General features: G+C 32.8%; 1 protein-coding gene across 1 annotated transcript; it reads right to left on the bottom strand.

Moving 5' to 3' along the window:
- Positions 1-686: 686 nt before the first annotated feature.
- On the bottom strand, positions 687-3861 carry LOC132602740 (EG45-like domain containing protein). The gene is made up of 3 exons (XM_060315518.1): positions 3768-3861; positions 1701-1977; positions 687-808 (listed from the first exon to the last, which is right to left on the bottom strand). The coding sequence occupies exons 1-3, from the start codon at positions 3859-3861 to the stop codon at positions 802-804; spliced, it is 378 nt and encodes a 125-aa protein (XP_060171501.1). The 3' UTR covers positions 687-801.
- Between the last annotated feature and the right edge of the window lie 6245 nt (positions 3862-10106).

Below are 10106 nucleotides of genomic sequence, written 5' to 3'. Positions count from 1 at the left end.
CGATCAGAATCGTGAGTAAAAATGAACCAAGAGATTGCTTAGACAAGTAAAAGACTACAAAGAGGATAGAGTTATTTTTGGAAAAAGAGGTAAGGAAAACAGTTATATGTGTTTACGATATCTTATTAATTCTGTGGTATCCTTATCCGAGACTTAGTGGGAAAAAGAAGACTAAATTTATTTCCTTATCAATGAGAGATGCCACGTGTCAGTTCTAATGTCCTGCTTTATATTATTATATAAATATAAATTTGATATGGCTATATGTCACGAACTTTCACTTTTTAGAATTACCTTTTGTTTGATTATCGAGATCTTATGATATGATCGGTATATTCGTTAGAAAAATCATGTACTCTCTTGACTATTAAATAAGATGTTACATTTTATAAATGTTGTTTCAATTTTTATTTTTATTAGACTAGAGTCAAAAAATATCTTTCTTTTGATAAAAAGTCACTAAATAACGGAAGTCATTAAACTATTTGGTGCAGCCAAAAAAATCACGTATCATCGCCTAAGTATCATAGAGAATGTCTCTTTTATTTCTTCCTAATGACATTTTGCGATACAAAATATTAATATTTCGAGAATGTCTCTTTTGTTTCTTCCTAATGACGTTTTGCGATACAAAATATTAATATTTCTACATCATCAGTGCATATGAAGTTAGTAAGCGTTAAGAGTTAAGACAGTAATTGCTTCTTTTATTTATCACTCGTAGTTTACACGCATAGAAGTTGTTTTATTCAAGAGTGTGCATAGAAGTTTTATTCTAGTACATCAAGGCGGCCTTGACCTTTAGACCCTGCAATCACGGTTGAAAACAAAAAAATTAGTTCATTTTGCATAGCAATTAAATCACCCCAAAAGAGAAAATTGCAGAAATAGGACACCAGAAGGAAAGGTTTTGAACTCTCTTGTCCTCATCTAAAATTTTTAAAAATTACGTTGCACAAAACTTCAGTTGCTCATCAGTCATAAATTACAATCTAATATGCGCATAAATTAGTTTTATCTATGAGACAGAAATGCGGACATTCCTTAACAACTGCTCATCAGACATAAATTACAATCTTAATATGTACATAAATTAGTTTTATCTATGAGACAGAAATCCCTTTTAAGCAGTGCTTCATGGACACTAAGTAAGGCCCGTTGTATTGTTAAAGTGGCAATTTAATTTCTTGTGTTTTCAAGACTGGGTTTAGTACTTTCTAGTTTATTTTATGTGATATATAAATATGATATTGAGTTATTTTTTCGTTACAAGCCTACCCTATTTGAAAAAAAGTTTCAGTGAACGAAGTAATTGGGTTTAGATCGACGTGGAATCTCCCAAAAACCTATACTCGTTCATGTTTCATTTATGTGCTTACAATAACTATTTTTTCTGATTATGTTGATGAAATGGGACTGCGAAGACAATTCACTATTAGAGATTATTTTGCTCTCGCATCGTTCACTCCACCTGTACTCTTCTTTCCACTATAGTGAACGATCTTTCACTTCACCATATATATCAGGAATCTCGCTAAACCGTCCAGTTAGTCTAACCACAAGAATTCCTTCCTACTTACCCATCCACCATAATTAATGTAGTCTCTCATCGATACTACTAGTTTAAAAAATTAGTTTTAAGACTTTGTTTCAATAAAACCTAAAGTTATGTGAAGGTCCACGAAAGTACTGTAACTTACTGATTGTAATTAATCTTGATTTTGCCAGCATCACGATTGGCAATTTGGGCAAAAGCTTCTTCAGAAAGATCAATTGTCCCTTGGCATCCAGGAGGACAATAATCAACAATTTTAACCACAACACTTTTTCTAGTACAAGGTTTTAGAATGCCTTGATTTGTAGGGCCAGTGCAAGTGACTCTATACATTCTTCCACATGCTGCCCTATTTCCCCAGATTGTATCACTTGCTGCTGCAATCATCACTCCATTGTTTTGATATCCATAACATGATGAGGCTGCCAAAAAAAAAAAAAAAAAAAAAATTTACATCAAAGTTTTTTTTTTTTTGGTTTCTTATTTGTGTCTGGTATCCGTATTGGAACACCTACTAATCCATATTCACATCTCGTACGGTCCATTAGATAGGAAAGATTTGATTTTTTTCATATCCAAGGCTCGAATCCGCGCAAAACCTCTAGTTAAGGATAAAGGAATCTTATCCATCTCACCATTTCCTTGGAGATAATTTACACCAAAGATATGACCCGGCCCATATTATTTTTATTCTTTATTTTGGTTATGGTTACATTCAAAATCACCATGGTCAACAGTTAGTGTAAAAGTAGTTTGTAATGTGTGGGAGTCCCACATCGATGACCTGTGGCCATTGTATCGGCTATATAGAGCTAAGCCCATTTAATCTAATAAAATTACATATTTATAAGATATGTGCCTTTATATATAAAGGTCTTATTTTCGTATTTATTTTGAACAGGTTTTTGTTTATTTAAAATTTTAATTTAATAATTACATTTTAAATAAAACAGAACATTGCTTCTATTCAGAAAAGGAACGTTTTTTCAGAAACAGTCTCCTTCTAAACTTCTATAAGTACGGACTCATCCCTGAAGAAGCGATACAATTTGCATGTACGATTTCAGGCTTTGTTGTATTCTGATAGAGATTTGCTTGTAATCCCCAAAGAATATACAGGCAATAACTCTTGAAAGATAGTGATCTTTCATGCCTCAAAGCCTTAATTTCTCTCTTATTCTTCTCTTCTTTCTAACAATTAGAGATGCGTTTATTATACATGTTTATACCTCCATGTAGAGGTGTTTACTTGGAAAAAGACCTAGTAGGGAGACCACCTTTGAAAGATTGTATAAGTTAGTGTGTTGATTTATGTACTAAGTCATTAATTAATGATAGTATGATAGTCTCACTTATTAATTAGAAGTAATGTTGATGACATAATTAAATAACTAAAGTTGCGTATTTTTTACCAGTTTAAACTTTTAGATCAAATAGTTACTTATAAAATTTAACATAGTATCAGAGCATGCTAAGAGGTCATAGCTCTTAAGTTTCGCTTGCTCATTCCATGTAAAAAAAATCAAGTTATTGACTCATTAAAAAGAATCAAGCCACACGTTTAGGGGAGTGTTGAAGCTCTCTCCCTTATACCAGCTTCCGCGCTTAGATAAGAAGGTTAAGCAATTCAACAAAAAACATTAATTTCAAGAGATAATGGTCAAATACATATCTGAACTATCACTTTAGCTTTGCGAGTTTCACACCCAAACTATCAGTTGAGCCTCTTTCATTCAGTTAGGAGAAGGGAACATCTGATAGTTGGCCTAATCAGATTCGAGATGTGTTTTAAGACATAGATGGTGATAGTTTAGGTAGGAAAAGGAAACAACTGATAATTAGAGTGTGAAACTCGCAAAAAATTGATATTCTGATAATTAGACGATTAATTCTAATTTCAATTGCTTTGGATAAGATACTAAGAGCCCGTTTGGATTGGCTTATAAGTTAGCTTATAAGCTGTTTTCAGCTTTTTTGAGTGTTTGGCTGGCCAGCTTAAAGTCATTTTATGCTTAAAATAAGCTCAAAAAAATAATTGAACCCATTTGACTTAATTTATCTAAAGCAGCTTATAAGCTGAAAACAGCTTATAAGCCAAAAAAAATAAGTTGGACTACCCCAACTTATTTTTTTCAGCTTATAAGCTGCAAACAGCTTTAAGCTGTAAGCCAATCCAAACGGGCTCTAAGGCATAAAATTAGATTATACTTACGAACATAAGGAGCAGTATAATAGGTGGCTGTCCCTTCAGCAGCAAATGCCACTGTGGTAATGCTAAGCAAAATGCCAATTGTAGACACGTACATTTAGCACTTAACCATGATTAGTTCATATGTATTTTCATTCTATCTATAACTGCTAAGGTTAAATTACGTGATTTGATTTAGTTGCGGATAAGTTATTAGTACTTAAGTTCAATACTAATTTCCACAGGCGTAATCTAATTTTCCAGGGGTTTGCCCCTCATGAACTTAATACTTTAATGCAATCAAGGTTTGTCAAAGGTCTAGTGTTTGGCAAGAAAGAATAGACAAGGAATACAAGAACAAAGTCAGCACTTAAATTTTTTTATGACGTCAAGACTTAGAAGCAGAAAATTTAAACTAATAAAATGAAGGTTCATCTTAAGAATGAGAAAGCCGACTGACAGATTCATATTTCCTTAACAGTATTCGTCTGTCAGAATATTGGAACAGTAATATAAAAAATGCCACCCTCCTCCATATTTGTAATTGTTGGTGTGCAAACAAATTAACAGCCTATTTGGATTGGCTTATTTGAGGTGTTTTTAAGCCAAAATAGCTTTTAAGCACTTTTGGAATGTTTGGATAAAATAAAAAAATATTTTTAAGAACTTGTTTTTAAGCCAAAACAATAAAAGTAAGTCATAAGCTAGAATTCTTAACTTATGACTTTTGGCTTATAAGTCAAAAGTCATAAGTCCATCCAAACGGGTTCTAACTCTAATTAGAGCCCGTTTGGCTTAATTTAAAAAAAATGCAGCTTATAAGCCAAAAAATAAGTTGGGCTACCCCAACTTTTTTTTTTTGGCTTATTTTAAGCACAACATGGCTTATAAGCTGGCCAGTCAAACACTAAAAAAAGTTGATGCTAACCTTTTTAGATGGTCCGAGCAACATAGACCGCATGGTTGGTCTATTCAGTCTAAGTTTCACTTAGTATTAGCAATGCGAAGCGTGTGATTATCTCTTCATGGCTGAAGCTATTTCAGAGAAGTGTGCGCTTCAAACAACAAAGCTAAAATGATCCAAACGAGAAGCGGTCGATTCTTTGAATCTCAACATTGAAAAGTTCGGTTAATCTGGTGTTATTGTAAAGTTGCTGGACAGTTACTTTACTTTGGAAGTGAACTTACTTAAAAGATATTGAATTGATGTGGGGCTCCCAGCCATTACTCCAGTCAGCTTAAAATCGACCCAAGTTAAAACATTTATACAACAGCAAATTCAGGAGAGAACATGTGTTCTACTCATTTGTTCATATTATTTTTAAGAACAAAAATTCAGGAGAGGACAATAGATGGTAACGACTACATGCAATTGTAGCAGGATTCAAATTCGTGCAAAGATTTAAAAAACGTTAATTTTATTTCATTTGTCTAAATCTTTGTGAGAAGATTTACTCGGTAAATATGTTCTTTCAAAAAACATTGAATAAAATAGAATTATTCAGTACATATGTTATTGGGATATTATCTGAAAGAAGTATATTGTAGCCTTCACATTTCAGTTATTTCATGTTACATAGCATTTGGGACTCAAACAGGGAGCAGCGGGGATTGTTTGGTGGTTGGGGGACAACTTGAAGGCTTATCCTTATCGAAGTAAATCTTGGATACGAAAAAATAATGGTAAGATGCTGTATGTTGATAAGCTCTTTTCTTGTCAAAAACAAGAGGAAGTTGAACATTGTTGTTGTATTAGGTAGTTGTCGAATTTGTATATGTGCAGTAATAGAGTAAACATCTGAAAAGAAAAGGCATGATATGTTAGTTTTGATACCATAGAGATTGGTAAAGTTCCTTCACTTATTGCTCGATTCGATCAAAAACCTACTAGTATAACGCTTTTCCTTCTATTAGTAGGTCTTCTTGCCCCATCAATTATGCTATTGGTAGTCTAGTAGTTTTAAGCAGGTGAACTCATATTCTTAAGAATAATTTAGACAGTTTTTGGGAGTATCCTTTACTCTGTTGTTCACAATATCAACTTGCCAAGTGGGAGAATGAGGACCGTCGAATCGAAGGCGCGAAGGCTATATACATGGAGCTAGAGGCCTTATTTCTGGGACATCAAAAAAGCAATTCGTCTTTCTCCAACATGCTCAAACAGAGACGCCACTTTCAATGATGGACACCAACCCTTGTATTAAAGTAGCATGGAGTTTCGCTTGAAAAACAAATGAGTAGTTTTTAGTTTCCAAATAGGTAGTTACCCTTTCTTTAGGGTCTGATAGATCAATTAAGTTACCTAAATCTCTTCCATATTTCTATTAGCATCATCTCTATCATGTTGGAATAATTTGGCTGTGCCTTTTTATTGTTAGTCTTATGGTATATAAAGTATAAGAAGGCTTCTTATTATTATCCTATGGACAAGAATATTAATTTGGATAGTATGTAGTGTATACGAAAAGGAGAAAATACATAAAATCATCTCTAAGCTTGTCTTTAAAATTCACTTTAGTAATTTAACTTTACGAGCATTTAAATACTCCCTATTCTAGTGTGAAGTGAAATTAATACCCCTTAATAGCCGACGTGGCAAAGAAAATATTAGTATTAATTTTTGAGAAACCCGTGAGAAGGAAAAAAACTATAAACATGGTCCAAATTGTACACATGTCATCTTATAATTGTATGACATACAATTAGCTATACTTAATTGTGTTTTTCTTAATTTTTTATTTTTCATTTTAGGTTTCCTTTTTCTTTTTTCCATTTTTCCTTTTCTCTTTCTTACTCTTTTCTATCCTTTCTCTCTCTTTGTTGAGGCGGCATCTCCGATCGACCTGTCACCCCAGCGCCTCCATTCCATTCTCTGTTTCTTTGATTGAATGATATACAATTAGCTATACTTAATTATGTTTTTCTTTATTTTTTATTTTTCATTTTAGGTTTATTTTTTCAAGTTAGAGGAAGAGTGGTGTGCAGTATTTTTAGGAGTTAATTAGTGTAAAAAAAAGGTGTGAAGCAAAAAAAGAGTGAAAATTTAAAATTTTAATGAATTGTTGACATGGAGCTGACGTGCCGCGCAGAGGCGGACCCAGAATTTTGAGTTCGGGGGTGCTGGACTCAGGAATTTTGAGTTCGGGGGTGCTCTATTAACTATTTATATCTGTTTCCTTTATATTTTCTATACAATTATACACTCCGTGATTAAGTTTAATGGGTGCCGGAGCACCCAAACTTTACACATGGGTCCGCCCCTGGTGCCGCGTGCGTGTAATACTCCTCAATCCCACGAATTTGGTATTATACTCTCACGGTGATATTAATTTCACTTCACACTACAATAAGGGGGTATTTAAATGCCTATAAAGTTAAATTGTTAGTGAATTTTGGAGACAAGTTTAGAGGTGATTTTATGTATTTTACGATATAATTGCTATGTGAATTGAATTTGAATATAGAGAAATGGACGGTAGTTATGTTTGTTGTCCGTGATGAACAGTTTTTCCCATGCATAAATACAAATGAATTTTCAATATTTTTTACTTGGGAAAAGGGTCAAAAATACCCCTTTACTTTGGAAAAAAGGCTAAAAATATCCTTCGAACTTATTTTGGGTCAAAAATACCCCTCCCGTCCTTAAAGTTTTCAAATATTCCCCTGCCTTGACGGAAATTATCCGTCAAAATAACCCGAAATCATTTTTTTAAACCCGCTCCATCATTTAAACCCGACCCAACTAAATAATAACCAATAAGATCCCCTTATTCCCCAATTCCCTCAAACTTCATACGTATGTATTGGGGGAATAAGGAGATTTTATGAGTTATTATTTAGTTGGATCGGGTTTAAATAATGAAGCAGGGTTTAAAAATAATTTCGGGTTATTTTGGCCAATAACTTACGTCAAGGCAGGGGTATATTTGAAAACTTTAAGAACAGAAAGAGTATTTTTAACCCAAAATAAGTTCGGAGAATATTTTTAGCTCTTTTTCCAAGTAGAGGGGTATTTTTGGCCCTTTTCCCTTTTAACTTTATTGAACTCCCATTCTTTTGTTCTTTTTAATTTTCAATATTTTTTACTTTATTGAACTCCAATTCTTTTGTTCTTTTTCCACTTGTAAAACTTTCCATTTACATGCATTTCATCAAAGTATATCAAGTAGAGCATATATGTACTGTGATCACCTACTTGAAACTCGGGTAGGTAATAGGTTAGTCTTTCTATCATTTTCACTTAAATATCAGGCTTATATTGGTGTTAGGATTCAAACCCATGACGTACATTTAACACACACATCATGCTGCTCTCTAATTACTAGATGTTCAAACTCGATGAGTGTATTTGATAGATATATGCATTGTGCTCTTACCACTAGACTAAAATTTTGGGTTCATAACTTAATAATTTAGTTTGTACAAATACAATAGTTGTTGAGTCCATTTGAAAATTTGCCTTATTATCATCTGTGTGAGTGGCTGTATATTCAGTTTAGGTATTTCATCACAAGAAACAACTAAAGAATATTTTGCACATGTTAGTAATTTATTAAATATATTTTACATTGTCGTTAACTTAATGGGGAATATAAGCAAAATGTTATAGAATTCAAATTATATATCATCAAGACAAAAAAAAGTTCAGCATTTACAACAAGTTTCAGTTTCAAATTACAAGTTGAGATCGACTATGTAAATCTTCACGATAGATATGCAAAAGTTAAGCATATAATTTAACATAATCGTAAAGGATAAACATGATCACCTGAATCCCTGATAAAGTAGCGAAGTTATGAATAAATACAAACAGAGTAATAAGATTATATTTTCAACTCTATATCTTGACCATGTAATTGAGAAAATGGCTCAAGGAAAGTCGGGATTCGAATTTCACCTTATTGGTGAGGGCTCGAACACCCATATTGTAATTTCCTCTCTTCATTTCCCTGTCCCTTTGTAATTAAAAAAAAAAAAACAATTTACTAGTCACCTCCAAAGACTATGAACTTTCTGGGCACGCATTTCAACACAGCACAGACACCTACGCGCACTTCACATCTTGCAGTAGCATTTCCTTTCTTTTTCCCATGAAATTTCCTCTACCTTAACAAACCAAATAAGAAAATTCCAAAAATGGTTATTAATATTTGAAAAGTATGGTTCTTAAGCAGTTCTAATAATTTGAATTTATGAAAATGGGTATTTTATAGAAAGATTTATCTAACAAATTTTGGGCTATTGTAATAATAATTTTGAGCGGTTACTTGTATTGTATGCTATTTCTTGTACTTACAGTATCGTATTATTTTGTGATAGTTGTGGTTCCATTTTTAGCCTGCTTTATTATGTTTTTCATAATACATTTGCCATGAATTCTTCTTTATATATACTGTTTTAGATTGTTTGTTCTTGTGTCATGGTTCTATCAAAAATAGTTTTTCTATCTCCCAAGATAGAGGTATGATTTGCGTACACTCTACTTTTTCAGACCCACTTTGTGAGATTTTACTGGGTGTCTTGCTGTATACTATTTAACAATAAGATGCACTTAAGGTATTGATTTAGTAATTAAGGAAGTGGGTTGAAAATCATGTGGTGCCATGTTCAATTTTCAGCAAAGATAAAAAAGACTATAGTTTCTTCTCATCTATCCAAATCTTAGTGAATAGAATTTTGCGATACTTGTGCTGGTGGGAGTTGCAGAACTCACAATTATCGAACATTAGAAGTAGATAATATTATTACTCTCTCCATTCAACTGTATATGATACTATTTGACTGAATACAAAATCTAAAATAATTTTTTAACTTATGATATAAATAAGCCTACCTCTCAATGGTAGCCAAATTAGTTGAACAGGTGATTTTTCAAATGGTGAGTCGTAGGTTGGAAACTCCATACATATTTTTAAGATCGAGCTTGTTGCACGGAGCTTGCCTAGTATAATCTCTTCTATGTGAATTATGGGCTATATAAAATTTTACCTTATGCACACTATCACACTGAAGCAAAATCTACCTTATGCACGCTATCACACTGAAGCGGAATTTACCTTATACGCGCTCGAAGAATAGCGATAATAAGCTTTATTATTATTTTTATAATATTTCCCGTCTCAATCTATATGTCACTATTTTTATTTTTATTTTACACTGAGGGATCGTTTGGTGCACGGTATAAGCTGGGATATCCCATCACTAATTTTGGGATTAATTGTCTACCATGTTTGATAGAAGATATAAATTTATCCTGAGATTAATTTATATGTTCTACCAAACAGGGTATAAAATGAAGTCCAAACTTAATAATGGGATGTCCCACCTTATCCCACTTACCTTGAGATTATTTTATCTCATCTC

Source organism: Lycium barbarum, chromosome 7, assembly GCF_019175385.1.
Source record: "Lycium barbarum isolate Lr01 chromosome 7, ASM1917538v2, whole genome shotgun sequence".
NCBI classification, from domain to species: domain Eukaryota; kingdom Viridiplantae; phylum Streptophyta; class Magnoliopsida; order Solanales; family Solanaceae; genus Lycium; species Lycium barbarum.
The sequence above is the reverse complement of the archived record's forward strand: the minus strand, read 5'-3'. Positions and strand labels throughout refer to the sequence as shown.

Coding starts and splice junctions, on each gene's coding strand:
- LOC132602740 (XM_060315518.1), bottom strand. CDS start 3,861: ATGTACGTGTCTACAATTGGCATTTTGCTTAGCATTACCACAGTGGCA. Junction 1,978..3,767: donor TTATACTGCTCCTTATGTTC/GTAAGTATAATC, acceptor TTTTTTTGGCAG/CCTCATCATGTTATGGATAT.